This window comes from Emydura macquarii, unplaced genomic scaffold, assembly GCF_026122565.2.
Source record: "Emydura macquarii macquarii isolate MOO-44397 ecotype Brisbane River unplaced genomic scaffold, CSIRO-AGI_Emac_v2 contig_3506, whole genome shotgun sequence".
NCBI classification, from domain to species: domain Eukaryota; kingdom Metazoa; phylum Chordata; order Testudines; family Chelidae; genus Emydura; species Emydura macquarii.
The window spans coordinates 2748590-2765283 of record NW_027133643.1 but is presented as its reverse complement, the minus strand read 5'-3'; the positions used below and the strand labels follow the sequence as shown (position 1 = coordinate 2765283).

General features: G+C 39.7%; 1 protein-coding gene across 5 annotated transcripts in view; it reads right to left on the bottom strand.

Annotated features, from left to right (window-relative positions):
• ELAVL4 (ELAV like RNA binding protein 4) overlaps positions 1-16694 on the bottom strand; it is a 97983-nt gene that overhangs the window by 14348 nt on the left and 66941 nt on the right. For all 5 annotated transcript variants that reach the window (XM_067535466.1, XM_067535467.1, XM_067535465.1 and 2 more), the window contains exon 3: positions 8822-8925. In XM_067535466.1, the coding sequence (XP_067391567.1) occupies positions 8822-8925 (104 nt within the window). The remainder of the gene's footprint in view (positions 1-8821; positions 8926-16694) is intronic.

Here is a 16694-nt window from a genome sequence, read left to right as displayed (position 1 = left end):
TTTCATGTCCTCCCTGGATGGAACTACATATCTTCATTCCACTGGCACAGAAAAACCTTCAAGTTCAGAGGAATTATTCTTCCTGTTGACCTCCCACCCATTTTCCTATATATAAAACTTAAAAAGTTATAGCCCTCATGACCCTTCAGAATATAAATTGATGCAGTCTAATCTTCCTATTACATAGACCATAACAAAAGCACCAAGAAAGGTTGAGAGGAATGGGTCCAGTTCACACAAGGCCAGAACTCTGAGGCTTAATGGTGACAATTTAAATGCTGACACTTAACGATTTCACTGCTGATACACTTCAAAGATATTCAACTAATGTGTTTATCCCGTTATTAGACATAAGTCCATCCTACTCTGAGTATCTGTTCATCTGAAAGGCTGTTCCCCAAAAACAAGACTAGGCAGTTTAAATTAGCAAAGTAACAGAATAGCCTCAGTTTCCGCCCCCCACTTTGGTCTGTTAGAGGAACTTGTTCCTCTTGTACTGCAGTGATGTTCCTTGATCAGAGTCACAGTGGTTTGCAGTAGATCAGCCCTGCTCTACACGGCTGTAAAAAGTTGCTTCTAGGTAACTTAAGGCGCTCGCTTCCTGTCAAGGAATTAGTACACTGCCTCTTGCACGGCTCCCAATCACCGCCAGCTTGGAGCTCACGAGACTAGTGTTACGCATGTAACCTGTGAATGTTGTATGGCAGCACACATGCCCTAAGACCACAGGAACAGCTCTTACAGTACTGATTATTCAAATACCTAAGACAATGCTACAATCTTTGTAAGTTAAGGTGCAAGTGATGTTGACTGTGCTGCCAGCTTCTACAGCTCTCTGTGCAACCCTGGGATTTTGTAGACGATTTGTGAAATGTGGCCCAGCTACAAAGGCAGATCACATTATTAACAATTATGAAAGACAACTTGTCCCTTAGATGGCTACCCAGGGAGGAAGGATGGTCTTCTGTTCAAAGCATTAGACTGGGATTCAAAAAATCTGGGTTCAATTCTTGGCTCTGCCACAGGTTTTCTGTGTGACCTTTGGCAAGTCACTTAATCCTTTTGTCTCTCAGCTCTCCATCTGTTAAAATGGGGATAATACTTCCCCTCTCCCAACCTCTGTCTCATCTATTAGAATGTAAGCACCCTGACAGTAATTGTCCTTTATTATGCATACATCCAGCACCTAGCACAACAGGGTCTGATTTGGTTGGAGCTTCATCTGGCTACTGGAATACTGTACACAACAACCCCCTCCCCCAAAAAATCCCACTAGTAGACCCCACTGGAATGAAAAATAAATGAATACTTGGTACTCAGACAATGTATTTTGTTTATAGATCTCAAAGTGCTTTAAAACGCAAATAAACATTACCGTACCTATTTTATTTTTCTACCACAGTTGGAAAGTTAGGGCACAGAGAAGTGAAATGGCTTGGCTGAAGTCACAGTCAGTTGGTGGCAGAGAAGGAATTCACAAATTCCAAGGCTAGATGGGACCGTTGTAGTCATCTGGTCTGACCTCCACATAACACAGGCCACAGAACTCCCCTAAAATAACTCTTAGAGTGTATCTTTTAGAAAAGCATCTTGATTTAAAAATGGTCAGTGACAGAGAACCCACCACCACCTTTGGTAAATTGTTCCAATTGTTAATTATGCTTGTTAAAAAATTTACACCTTATTCCCAGTCTGAATTGTTTTACTTCAACTTCCAGCCACTGGATAGCATTACATCTTTCTGTGCTAGACTGAAGAGTCCAACAGTAAATCTTGATTCCCCATGTAGGTACTTTTATAGTGTAATCAAGTCACCCGTAACCTTTTCTTTGTTAAGCTAAGTGGATTGAGCTCCTTGAATCGACCACTCTACTAAGGCATGTTTTCTAATTTTTAAAATCGTTCTCATGGCTCTTCTCTGAACCCTCTCCAGTTTAACAACATCCGTCTTGAATTGTGTACACCAGAACAGGACATGGTGTTCCAGCAGCAGTCGCGTTGGGGCTAAAATATGGAGGTGAAATAACCTCTCTATTCCGAGAGTTTCCCTGATTATGCATCTCAGGTTCACATTAGCTCTCGTGGCCACAGCACCACACTGGGAGTTCATGCTTTGCTGATTACCCACCATGAGCCCTCAATCTTTTTAAGAATCACTGCTTTTCAGCATAGAGTCATCCTAGAAGTATGGCCTACCTTCTTTGTTCCTAAACATACACACTTACATTCACCCACATTAAAAGACATAGTGTTTGCTTGCACTCAGCTTACCAAGTGATCCAGACCCCTCTGAATGAGTGACCTGTCCTCTTCACTATTTACTCAGCCCCTGAATTTGTGTGTCATCTGCAAACTTCATCACTGATGATTTTATGTTTTCTTCCAGATCACTGATAAAAATGTTAAACAGAGTAGGGCCAGGAACAGATTCCTGTGGGACCCCATTGGAAACACACCAGCCTGATGACTATTCCCCTGTTTGTAGTTATATTTTGAGACTTGTTAGCCAGTTTTTAATCCATGTTAATGCATGCCATGTTAATGTGATGAAGTCATGATCACTTGTACCTAAGCTACCATTCATTTTAGTTCTGTGACCAGTTCCTCTTTATGTGTTAAGACAAAGTCTAATAAAGAATTTCCCCATGTTGGCTGCAACACTTTTTGAGTTAGGAAATTGTAATATATAATGTTTAGAAATTCCCAGGAATAGAACCTTTGCCTCCCCATTTCCAGTTGCATGCACAAAATGCTTGAAAAAATCCACAAATGTGTGAAAATCCCCTGCAGAAAAAACCCATTGATTATGCCAAATTCCTTGCATATTTGTGTCATTCCTGTCCAAGAGCCAGAGCATCATCATCCTGTAAGACTACTGTTTTTGTCTTGGGGTCATGAGTTGTTTTACACTTGACATTTCAATGCAGCTTTATTGGGATTAATTATGATTATAGATAAGAAAGAAGGGCCTGTCCCATCATTTCAGGGAGGCTATCCATAGATAATGACCAGGCAGCACTCTGGGAAACATCAAGAGCAGCGCTAAGAGAAATAATTGCTCATGCTGCGTCGAATGGAAAGGACTCCTTGGCAAAAGTGAAGCAGTTAAAGTAAGAGATCTCAATTAGAGCAGATGCACAAAACTGAGAGATAAAGACACTCTGGTGCATGTTGAGTGCGGCAAAGCCAAATTAAAATCTTCACAAACTTAAGTACTGAAAGGTGCCTTTCGTTACAGCTGCAGTGCTACTATGGGCAGAAGGGTGAAAGAGAATGTTAACGAGCAATACAAAGTCCAAAAGGTTACACTTAGAGAACCTTCTCTTAAAAAGCAAAAAACCAGTAACTTCGTAAATCTTCTGAGATCTGTGGAATCTTTAAAGCTTTTTTTTTGCCTGAGATTTTATTACCATAGCTCTACAACCACAGCAGAAAAAATCTCTCCTTTATGACTAATACTGATCTGCTACACAACGGGGAAAAAAACAGACTCAATTCTAAAAGGAACAGGTGGGGAAAAGCTATATCCCAAGTCTGCAGCCTGCAAAAGCCTGTAATCTGAATTTTCATAAAGAGAAAGCAACAAATGTCCATTTGTTCCCTTACCCCTCCCAATACTTATAAACCTTTCCTGAGGTTGAGGAAGAAGTAGGGTGCCTGAGTGCAGCTACATGTTCTTGAAAGACTGGTTAAATGCACCTTAGATGCTGTCACCCCATTTCAGAATGAAATGCCATTATTTCAAAAGAGCATCAGTTGATATGTTCAACCATCACTTTCCAAGGGAGCACCCTGCTGTAATTATCCACGCTTTTGCCACCTGGAGATCAGAGAACTGTAATGTGCTCTACTTGGGGGTTATATATTGAGACCATTTGGAAACTGGAACCAGTGCAAAATGGAAGCACCCATTCATTTAGCAAAGCATCATGCAGAAGACATCACCAGCACACTGTAATTATCACCAAGCTGCCAATACATTTTTGGCTGGAGTTCGCTATGCTGGTTTTAACCCATAAAGCTCTAAACAGTTTGGGACCTGGTAACATGAGGGACGTCCTTTCTCCTTGTACATACTGCTGCAGCTATGACCAGCAGCCCACCTGCAATCTGAATGGGATTGGGTACTGCTGGCAGGATATTTGGGGCTTTGGAACTCCTTGGTCTGCCTGAGCCATCATTTGTTAACCTTCTGGGCATGCTTCACAGCCAACCTTCGTTCTTGAGCATGATTGGTGTGGACTGGGTTTGAGCCTGCTATTACTTGCTTGCCTTGCAGTAAGATACAGGCAGGTCTCTGAGAATTCAAATATTCTAAAATCTGGCATGGTGAAAACGGCAACAAATGCATTAACATTTTAAAGTAATGCTGCTACAGTCCGCTGCAGAAAAACACAACTGTAAAGTAGCTAATCGTTCTTCCCAGTCTTTGACAATGTCTTGTTCAATAGCTTTAAGTTATCATCATCATCAACACCCACAGTCCTGTGGACCCACACAAAAGAGCTTATCAACAGTAAACATTTCTAACACTCACTAGAAACTATTAAATATCAGCACTTATATATTACCCTATCTATTAACTTCATTTTCAAAAGGCTTGACATTGTAGTAACCTGAGATGCAGAGAAAGCCTTTGACCACACTGAATGGTCTTATCAGTTTGGTGTTGAATCTGTCTTTAAGCACAGAAGGAGTTTAAAAACTGGATTTACTGGTAGGAATCAAGAGTTTAGACCATCTTGGGTCTTTATGATAGCACCTTATTAGGCAACATTTGGGTTATTTGTCAGGATCTCCCTCTGCACTTTACAGGTCCTCTTCAGTTTGTTCTAATGAGATAGAATCCTGCTCACTTCTCCCAGGGAGGGAGGAAATCTATTTCTCTTATGGTAGGGCAAGGGAAAATGAATGGGACTATGCTTTCCGCAGACAATAGTTTTCTTTTGATTTCAAACCTCCCTTCAAAATTCCATATCCCCTCCTTGTACTAACACCCTCTAACATAATGCTCAGATCTTCTGAATCATTTGAGAACATTATGAAACACTTCCTCCACATCCTCTTAAAATGTTACCCATTTTATTCAGTGCTCAGGCGCAGAGTTTAAGCAATGTGTAGCAATGGGTAGGTTATGCATGGTACATCTTGCTTCCTTTCTGATAGGTCATTCAACTTAACTTCTAGCCAATCTTCAACAGTGACCTTTATAAGTAGGCTTCCATACCACTTTCACAGATGGGCAAAATTAATCTTTTTAAAATGGATACCATCTCCAGCCGATGGATTTGTTTCAAACATCTGACATCTTCATTCACCCAAAAATGTTTTGTGGAACTACATAAAAGTTTTATCTATAACTATAAACAGTATCCCTTCCCTCACAAAAAGATGACAATGATATAAAACAGACTGGTTGAAATATGCAATAGATTAGCTGAATATGATTAAAGCTCACATAATCATCTACAACTAAATACATGAACATACACCCACATCCACTATTTGGACTCTTCCCCCAAACAGATATTCTGCTAAACAGTCACTTCTCAGCTTCGATTATAAAGGACAGTCTTAAAAAACAAAACACTCATGAATATGAATATTTTAGCTCATTGATAAAAGCGATTACCTATAATACAATGAAATTAAAGTCAAATATCTATTTCTTCCATTCATTTATTCTGTACATTTGATAGCAGATTGTGTATAGTCAGTTTTGCCAATTCCCCTGCAGAGTCAAAAATCTCTCGTTTACATGGGTCTTTCTTAAGTATCAGGTCAGAAAAGAACATTTAAAAAAAAAAACAGCAAAGAAATTCAACTGTAAAGCCATGAACATGACATGGCTGAGATGCAGGGACAGGTGTAGTACCTGAACTAATTTTAATTCTTTTTTTAAAGACTAGCTTTCAATTGTCTAAACACAAAATTTAAAGATTTAAGGCTAAAAATTTAAAAAAGAAAAATAAAAGACTTTCCCTCCCCCAAGGACCACGTGGCATTCCGTGCACATGGCTGCATCTGTAAGTATTCTTGTGTGCACTTGCACACAAAATTTTTGCACATGGACTTCTGCCTTTAAAAATGTGTCCAGGTTCAGGTGCAGATTGTTGCCCAGCCTTACACAGCTATCCAGGGGCGAAAGGATGGGTGAAAACATTCAGCCACATGCTCCTATACAGCCTCCCCAGACTTTGATTCTGGGTGTAGGGATGGGGAGGCTTCACAAGGACTTTATCAGTGTTTGGTGGAGAGTTGTCTCAGAGTATTCCCCCCCTAGAGGAAGAGGCAATAAAAAAAAGCGCCTTCCCTGGGGACATGTCCAACTACATGCTACACCTTACATTAACACTAACCAAAGGCTCAATCTGGCCCTAAATAGGTCAGATTAGATAATAATGGTCCTCTCTTGGCTTTAAAAAAATCAAATCAAATCCATGAAGTAATCAGAGAAAGTAATCAGTACTTTGGTTTTAAATTTTATGCTACCATTTAATTAAATCATATAAATGTTTCAGTCTGCAAAGCAATATGTATTAAACGTCATTAAGTATCTATTGCATTTTTAAAGATCTATTAATTGCCCCTTAGAGCATTAGTTAGGTGTGTTTATATTTCTGTGCATTAATCCAATAAATAAATAAATAAATAAAATAAAAACAAAAGTGATCCTGTGGTAAGTGGTGGTGCAATGTGAAATGGACGGTGGGAGGGGGGCTGCCTGGATAATGGAATAAAGTGAAGTGATCTAACAAAATTGAATACGATTTGCTGTTGCTTTGCTGAAGTATCTGGAATCCAAGGTGGAATTCAGAGGCAGTTTCCATGCCAGTTAAATATGTTGGAGGGAGTTGGAGAGGATACTAAAAATATACTGTTCAGACCTCAACAACTTTAACTTTGTGAAGCCTCCAAACTGTGCTACACACAGCAGAAAGGGCCTATTTTAAGAGAATTAATAAATACAGTAAAAGGGTTTGTGGGGACAGGGGGGGAGTTTAAATAAAAGTCATTTTGCTACTTCAAACAACACTTTTTGAGATGCATTTTATTTGCAATAGATGCAGTTCCAAGCTGCATTCAAATTGCCCAATAAGTATGCATGCTTTATTGTGTGTTATTGCTTATATGACATTGTTACAGTCAACAAAGCCTGGAGATTCAAAGATAAGGCTCCTTCAGATTAATTCAGGTGACGTTAGTTAATATCTATTTAAAATATGTGTATTTTGAAGACTGTACATGTTCTACTAATGCTTGTAAAACATATATATAACTCCTATGCATATAGAGTAGATCTGTTTTCTTGTTTATTATTACATTTTTAATGCCTTCAAAATTCCAACAGAATTGCACTTCTGAAATCAAAGTAATTAAGTTATTTATAAGCAAAATCAAAACTCAGTAAACTATCTTATAACTCCTTAAAAAGACACATGAATAAAATAAATGTGAAATTAAACTATTTAAGGAATGTTACAGAAGCATAATATAAATATAAGTAGCTTTACAAAACATAAAATATTCTTTTGCAGTTGACACATTCCCCAGCAGCACTGGAAACTCAAATACAACAGTGCAGTTCTTCCTCAAAATGTGAAAGTGATTAAAAAGAGAAATTTACTAAAAAGAGTTCAGATGCTTTGTCCCTGCTGAATAATGTGCAAATAGTAAATGCACAGCATTAAAAGTAGGAACTAGATGTTTATTAAAATTCTTTTGAGTTTTAAATCTAAGGCATTTAGAAAACAATTAAGACCGTTTTTTTTTTAAACTATGATTTTTATTTTGAGTGTCCCTTTAAGATAAGTTTAGAGCGCAAGCTGCAGTTCAACTTTTAATTATAAGTGGAATGAATAAACTGATGAGTCTGGGCATTAAGTTTCAATCTGCAGAAGTTGATAAGAATAGTTGATTTTATTGCTTTACTTTATACATTCTGATAAATTAAATAAAAAACGTAACTGCATAAAAACCTGTTGTAAGCATTTTGGTACATGTACATAGTATAAATACATGCAAGTGTGATGGTCTTGCTCCTGCAAGATGAATTTTGGAAAGAATATTTTATATAGAATCTCAATGATTGGTCTCTTGTTCTCAAGGTGCAACGCTTCTGCTTCTGATTAGCTGATGAGATCAGATCTAGAGGCTACTTGCCTGTAATCAGAGATGCAGTAAGAAATTCTACAGTGCAGAAGTTTGCTCCAACCACTGAGGAAACTTGGGAGAAACTAAAGGTATGTTTGCATAACAAACTGGGTTTATTCAACTTTGTCACTAGTCCTTTTGGGGACAGTTTTGGTTTCAAGAAAGTGAATCAAACAAAGAACAGTGAAACTAGAATAATCATCTTTGAAAAAGTACTGTGGTTTTTGAAAATGGCACATCTCAACTGGGAAGTAGTATATGGTGATTACAGGGTGCCTTTTATGAACTGAATGTTCGATAACCACATGCCAAATTAATTGTAATTAACACAACGTGTTGTGGTCACTCAACTGTGTATTTCACTTTTGTTCTATGGATTTCTATGGGTAATGTTCTCTCTAGTATATGGCTGTTTTTTCCTAACTTTAAATTCCATTACAATGCTTTAAAATACTTGCTGAGGTTTTTCCCCCCCTTACGAATAAAAATAGTAGCAGTTTGAAAGAAAAAAAGATTCCATCTGCCATACATCCCTTGTTCAAAGAAAGAGCTAGTTAGCTGTGCCCTTTACATTGTCAGATTAAAATATGGATGAGATTTCCAAAAACTGTCTTAACTACTTACTGCTCTTCCTAAATTTAGCAAAAGGCTCTTTGTATTCTCTTACCTTTATGGTTTTGGTCTGGAGTCTGAGTCCATTTAAAGTGTTAATGGCTTTCTCTGCATCCTTTGGGTCAATATAGTTAACAAATCCATACCCTAAACTCTGCCCTGTTGAAACATAAGAAACAAAACAAAACAAAAAAGGACTCAGTATCTTTTCAGCACATGAATGACTTCCAAATGTGGAATCAAAATTCTCTTCTACTGTTTGTTTTCATCACCACTTTCACCTAGACTCTCTACGTACAGGCAGCAGGGTGTCAGTTTTTCACCATTCCATTTTGGCCTCAATACACTGTGGAAGCTAACAGATAATTTTTAAATAACCACTAGATACCTAAAACAGGAGGGAGGGCACGAATGTGAGGGGAGCTAAAAATGCGTTTTTCTACAAGTTATCTGAAAAGCATATAACAGGTTGATATCAACAGAATTGCATAAACACAATTAATAGCTTTGTGCTGAGTTTGTAACAAACTCGAGGATCAGCTGTACAAGCAACATGGTTCCCATTTAAAATGAAATAAAAATGAATGCTCATCTCATGCCTTTGTTTATAGAGTCTATCTGGTTTTCATAACTGAAAGTTCAGATGCCTCATATTTTAACATATCCCTCCAAAACACATTGCTCATTTGGCTGTAAAATCAACTTAAACTTTCTATATTATGTTACCGACTTATGAGCGGCAACACAGAAATTAAAAGAAATGATAGAATATCACGTGCCAGGACAAGCTATTGCATTATGCTTTCTTTAGTATTTTGGTGATGCCGGCAAAGACAATACGGTACAACTGCTGCTGCATCCGGATGGCAGGAGCCCATTTTAGCAGCCAAATCATTTCAACAGCTTCTGTTATACTGGTAATGTCTGTGTTTATGTTTGCAGTAGAAGGAGACGACCTGGTTTAACAACTCAGTTTAGTAACATGTAGCTAGTGATGTACTATTAACAATGTTATAGGTATAGAGAGAGCAAGGACAACTAGGTATCTATAATGGACTAGAAAAACATAACCAAAAGCTACACCAAAAATACTAGACCTTTCCCCCACTGATTTACAATATGAATGTTGTTAACAGGTCATGAAAGACAATAGCAACACAGAAGCAGATTTTGCACTTAAGCCTCCAACTCCCTTTGTTTTATATGCCATATTTAATTTATTTTGAATATCTGGAAAATGCCAATCATTTGTTCTATTTTTTTTTTTAAATCACAGACACTTATTGGGCATGCAGAAGTAGGGCAGAAGTGAGCAGAGATAATCAGGGTTTAAAAATAATTCCCAAGAGACAAGCACTTTTCTGAATCTTACCCACTGTTGTCATACAATTTTATAATGTGTTTGGAAAATACTAGGTCCAAATCCTCCCTGCACATGGGGTCCAATGTGCAGAGGAATTATCCTGATTCTGCTCAAGAGGGGGGAAGAGGAAGAAAGGTTGTGGAAAGCCCACATAATGAGAGAGATAACATGCATGACCTGTACTCCATGGGGCTCTAACTGCACTAATGTGGAAGTAGCTACCCAGCTCCTTCCCACACACCTTATGGGGGAAGCAGAGATCACAAAGAATCATGTAAATGAGGAGATATGCCCTAATTTGGAGGAGGGGATTCCATCTCTGCTACATTTGTCTTTGTGCAGAGAGAGAAAGCATGTTTGGGCCCTCTGATTATGAAAAAAGAACCACCAAGGAACGTGTTGCATAATCCATATATACCAGGAGCGTCTCCGTCTTCTAAAGATCAGATCAAGGCGCTCAATTTTTAAGGCTTAAATGCATACTGCATCTTAAAAAAAACCCTGCAGAAATGCTTTACTTCATTGCTACAATGCCCACATGCAGTGTTACAGACAGAAAATTGCTATTTTAAATTACATACATCCAGGGAGCGTTTCCATTTATTCAGGTTAGAAGAACAAGCATAAAACACACCCAATTCTTCCTGAATGGCTAAATTCATCTCAACAAATATATTCCAACACAAGTTAGCTGGCACTACTCAAAAGTTAAATTGAGCAACGAACCAAAAGCATAAATAGTGTAACAAATACTTTTGATGTCACCCCCCCCTCCACTGTTTTCTGTCTACTTAGGGTATTATATGAGCCCCTCACAATCTTTAATATGTTTATCCTCAATACCCCGTGAAGTAGGGAAGCGCACTTTGGGGCAGGGACCATCTTTGTGTTTTGTGTCTGGATAGCAAAGAGGTCCCCAAACTGTGGGACACGTCCTGTAGAGGGGGAGGCGGGGGGTGTGTGGTGGGAACTGGGCCAGTGCCCGGGGCGGGGAGAGGGGGGGAGAAGAGGAGAAAGAACACCGCCCAGCCCTGCCATGCCCCCAGCTCTGCTCCGGTCCCAGCTTCTGGCTCCCGGCCAAGCCTCTGGTCCCACCCCCAGCCTTGAGCTCACGACCGTTGCCTGGCTGCGGTTCTGCTCCTGTTCTCGACCACAGACCTACGCCCAGCCTTGGACCCGCTCCTGGCCCGGGCTCCCAACCAGGGCTGGGGGGGAGGGGAGTGCCAACAGTGATAAGAGAGGCATGAGGTGAAGTTTGGGTTCTGGTCCACGGGTGGGACTCTATGTGCTACCACGATACAAATAAATAAAATAATAATCAATACCTCGCTCTTATACAGCACTTGTCATTGGCAGATCTCAGTAAAATAATACTTAATATTTCACAGATGGGGAACTGTCTGAGGCACAGAGAGAGTAAGACCCAGATTTTCAAAGGTATGTAGGGGTTGCTCTGCTCAGCACTGCGAGGCCTAACTGACTTAAATGTCTAAGTCCCGTTCTCAAAAGAGACAGGCTTCTAGACCCAGATCCACAAAGGCATTTAGGCACATAAATCTAACGGAAGTCAATGGGATTTAGGTTCCTAGGTGCCTAAGTCACTTCTGAAAATGGGATTTAGCGGTCTAAGTCACTTAGGCCTTGCAACACACACAAACACCCTACACACCCTCCCCCCACCCCTGACCTATTAAGAACCTGCACCTGAAGGATTTGCCCAGGGTCACACAGGGCTTCTGTGGTAGAGCTAGGTACTGAGCCCAGATCTCCAGAGTCCCAGCTAGCACCCTAAAGCATCAAAAGGTTAATAAAATTAGTTTTAAGATCTGACTCTGCGAAAGAGTTACTCACGTGAGCAGTCTCATTTCTCAGCTGTAGCCATGTCACTCTCAGGATGTTAGAGAGAGAAGATGGGTGAGGTAATATCTTATATTGGACCAACTTCTGTTGAGAGAGAGAAGCTTTTGAGCCACTCAGAGCTCTTCTTCAGGTATGAGTAACGTGCTGCCAGCATCACAGGTGGAATGCAAGGTGGAACAGATTATTTAGCATAAGTAATTAGCGTATATTGTAAGGGACTGAACAACGTACTGTGGCCAGTTAACACCTCTGCAGTCATAGGATAAAAAGAGGGGGTTAGTGTGTTACGTAGGGTAATAAGCCATAAATCCAGAGTCTCTGTTCAGTTCATGATTTTTAGTGTCTAGCAAAGTTATGAATTTAAGTTCCCAGGCTTGCCTTTTGAAAGTGCTGGGCAGGTTTCCTTTGAGGATGAGGACTGATAGGTCACATATAGAATGATCACTCTGTGAAGTGTTCACCCACTGGTGATAGGGTGTTTTTGTTTTATTTTCCAGTGAGTTCATTTGATAGCATAGTGATTGTCTGGTTTCATGCACATAGTTGTTACTGGGGCATTTAGTGCATGAGATGAGATGCACCTATCACATGTAATGGTGCGTGTGGGATCCATGGATCTTGAAAGGTGTGTTGATCATTGTAGCAGTGGAGATATGTCTGCAGGTTTTACATCTGTTGTTCTGGCAGGGTCTGGTGCTGCTTTGAATTGGTGTGTCCTGGTCTGTGGAGAGCTTGTTTCTGATGGTGAGGTTGGAGGTTGTCTGAAGGCCAGAAGCAAGCGTTCAGGAAAGATTTCTTTCAGGATGTGGTTCCCACTAAGTATGGGTTGTAGCAGTTTGATGATACCCCATAGGGGTTCCAGTGTGAGGTGACAGGTGACAACCAGGAGTGTGCAGTTGAAGGAGGTTTTATTGCTAAACAATCTGTTCCATCTTGCATTTAGCAGTGACACTCTGAGTACCCTTCCCAGACCTGAAGAAGAGCTTTGTTTGACTCAAAAGCTTGTCTCTCTTACCAACAGAAGTTGCTCCAATTAAAGATATTACCTCACCTCATCTCTCTCATTTCTCTCTACTTGCAAGAGAACATAGATAAAAGTAACCTAAAAGGAACTTTGGGGAGGGGAGATAATGACATGAGACAGCTGATAGAAGAGAAAAATAACACTGACCTGGAGAAAAAAATTCTTCTCATTTCCCTCATTCCTTTCTCTGCAGTTCCTTAGTTACAGCATTAAAGATAATTTGCACTGATCTGCCATCCTGTACGCAAAAAGGTATCTACATGGATGTTTCCTCCAAAGTGCAATGCTTTAATACTAGATAATATTTTGGCCAACAAAGTCAAAAGGAAAAATCCACAGAAAAATAATTTTGTGAAAAGCTATTCTTGATCATATGCTAGCAGTCACTGTAAACTCTTAGTGTACTAAACGTTCACAGCAAAGAAAAAAATGGAACAAACATCAGGCTAAATATATATTCTTTTCAAACTATTCTTAATAGCAATAAATCTCATGACAGAAAAAAAGACTTTAGATTCACGTGTAGTGCAAATGGTTATGGAGGAGGGGGAAGAGGATTTGTTTTAAACCAGGACCAAGAAATATGAACTCTCATTTATTTGATCATATCTTTTTAATTGCATGTTCTAAATAGGGATATAATTTCTTAGGCCCTGATCTGGCAACATATAGCATGCAGTTGGTCATCTCAGTGGGGCTCTGCAGGGGCACCGCAGTCCATCCACACGAGACATCACAGGACCATGTTCAACTGTAAGTCTGTTTTCTATCATTTGGAATCCACTAGTTCATTAGACACCATGATTAGGTGGGGCTAGCATGTTCTATTTCGTGCTACTACTATTCCTGCTTGTTCCCCTAAAAAGTAGGGTTTTTATTATTATTATTATTAAATAAAGGGAATTTCATCACACTAACGAAAAGTGCTAGGTTTTCTGCAGTGGCGACTGGAGCTCTTTAGTTGTTTGAAAGACCATGTATAATATGGGTAGCCGTAATGTCAGCTTCCTTACACTACCTCTTCTCTGCACCTTGCCACATCTAAAGGTGAGATACTAACTGAAATCTTTGGCTGCTCTCCTGAAATTGTCAGTGTGAATGCCAACTGCTGTACACCACTTTGGCGCTATTCTTGCAACGCAATCTCTCTCCTTCAGTAACTGGGCCATTACATCAGCCACCAAGCAGCCATCAGATGGTTAACAACATTCAATCACATGTCACCTGGATTGGGAATTTAAAGAGATCCCTTCAGGTGAAATAACGTACATCACACATTGCTCAGTTCTCAATCACTACCCCCTGCACCTGTACTTAATTCTGTGATATTCAGGGAAGGATCTGTTGCCAAATTGAAGTTCAACATGCTTCCCTATTAGGCCACCCGAGATGATGCCAATGATGCCAGTCTCTGTGGCCCACTGTTACATTTTCAAACACACAGCTTTGTGCTTTCTCCAAAGCTGCCCTGTAACTCCCTGTGAAGCTACCTCATTAGCCTCCTTACAACTCACCTTTGCCATGCTGCCTACAAAAAACTTGACAATGGTTCAGCTGCTGCTATGCTGAAAACGCGGTCTATCATGCTGACCAATGTTGTCTCACTGTTTCATTTTACTGCCCTGTCTGTGCCCATTTGTTATCTTTTACCTTATATTTAGATTGTAAGCTCATTGGGATAGGATCCATCTTTTTGTTTTGGGTTTGTACAGCACCTAGCACAATGGGGTCCTGGTCCATGGGTAGGGCCCTTAGGCATTATAACAATATAAATAATTAGCCAAGCTGAACAATGGATCTTTCCATTTTACAAGCTTTCCAAACACAGGTGCAAATCATTAATATAGTCCACAGCGGTATCTTTCAAACTCAGGCCTGGTCTCCCAGTGGAGACAAGTTTAGGAAAAAAAATTTTAACAAGTATTTCCCTCCTCCATACCATACTGGATTAATAGTTTTCACTTACAAATCAGCAAAGGCAAAACATTTTGTGTACTGTTTACACAGGCTATTCTGCTGTTTACTGCATCCTAAGGAAAGCCGGCAAGCAAACAAGAAAAATGAGCCTTCTCAACATGTTTAAAAGAAGCTTGCAAAATGCCATTTCTTTTTTTTTTTTTTTTTAAACAAAAAAGAAGAGTAGCTGGGGCAAAAGTTAAAAACATTCACTATCTCCCTTTAAAACATCAGCAATACAAGAGACCTAATTGTATTTAGGGTTCCATCCTTCTGGGTGTCCAATATATTTGAGAAGCTCAACACATTTCTAGAGGATTTTAAAAAACACATGTTTTTTTTTTTTAATTATTCTTTAAAAAAAGAAAAATCAGCTTACTTTAGGGGAATGTAGAAAGAAGAGGGAGGAACAGGGAAAAAATGAGGAATGACAAAGGATGATCTTATCTCATTTGAAGACATTCTATTTTGGGGGAGAGGCCATAGCAGTCACAGTGGGTCACATGGATATTCCACAAAATGCACGAACCGAGAGAGGAGCTGCCAAGTTCAGCATTTGAGTTGCCATGATCGTTCCCAAAAAGGGAAACTGACTGCAATCACCTAAAAACGGGAGGGAAGAACTGGAGAGAAGGAGATTCAGACCAGGGGAAAATAAGAACTAAGCATAGGTAGTTAATTTAAGGCAACCACCAAGAAAAAGCAAACAAGAAGAGTGGAGGACCTCCAAATGAAAGTTTTACAAACGGAACTTCTTTTAAGTTTCAAATAGTCAATAGCAGGCCTTCTAGCAAGCTCTAGCGTAGGCCTTTCGGAAGGAAATCCAGGATATTGGAAACTGAATGTTTTCACTCCACAGTCACACATACACACAAGACGGATGGGGGACCCTCTATCCCGAGGGAGAAAGCAGTAAGTTCTGCATGGTTCTGGTCCTGAAAGACAGTTAAGTAGCATTCAGTGTTCCAAACTGTAGAAAACACCACAGGAAAGGTATCTGGCAACAGAAAAATAACGCTGGCAAAAGTTCATCTTCAAGTAGGAGCAGCACTAAGAACTACATTTATTTAAGCCAGCTGGGCAAAATGAGAATGACTTCCATATCCTGTTCTGCTTCAGCACTCAGAGGAACTTCGGGAAAGGAAGTCGGGGTCTACAAAAAGGCAAACACACGCACACATCATGAGCAACGGGTCCAGAAAAGTCAGTCTTTACTTTTATATCAGTTGATTGAAAAACAGATCTCAGTTGGAACACACTTCACTGGGTGCTGAATCTTACATTAAACCATCCTTCACCAAACTTTTGTAAAAGTATTTACTTATGGTTCATTGATCGGATGACTCATAACTACGAGTGGTTATGCCTACTGACTCTGATGATCTTAGAGTCCCTTTCCTTCCAGACACTGTTCACAAAGAACTGTCCATATTCTTATTAGCAATAATCTTTGGAGGTGAGAACATACTAAAGATGAAACACTTCCTGTTCAGTCACTTGCCCTCTGTATTCTTGCTCCTATATGGTGTCGATTTTCACAGTAACCTGATATATCATCTGTCTTTTCATCCCTTTCACAGAAGGGCAGAGGAAGCTGCTGTCATCCAAGAAATCTGTACTGAAAGAAGAGTATGGAAAAAGGTCTGTACATAATGCCACTAAGATCAGACAATTAAGGTAAGCCCCTCACTGCCATATGCCATTATAATCGGAGTGTAAAGGTCA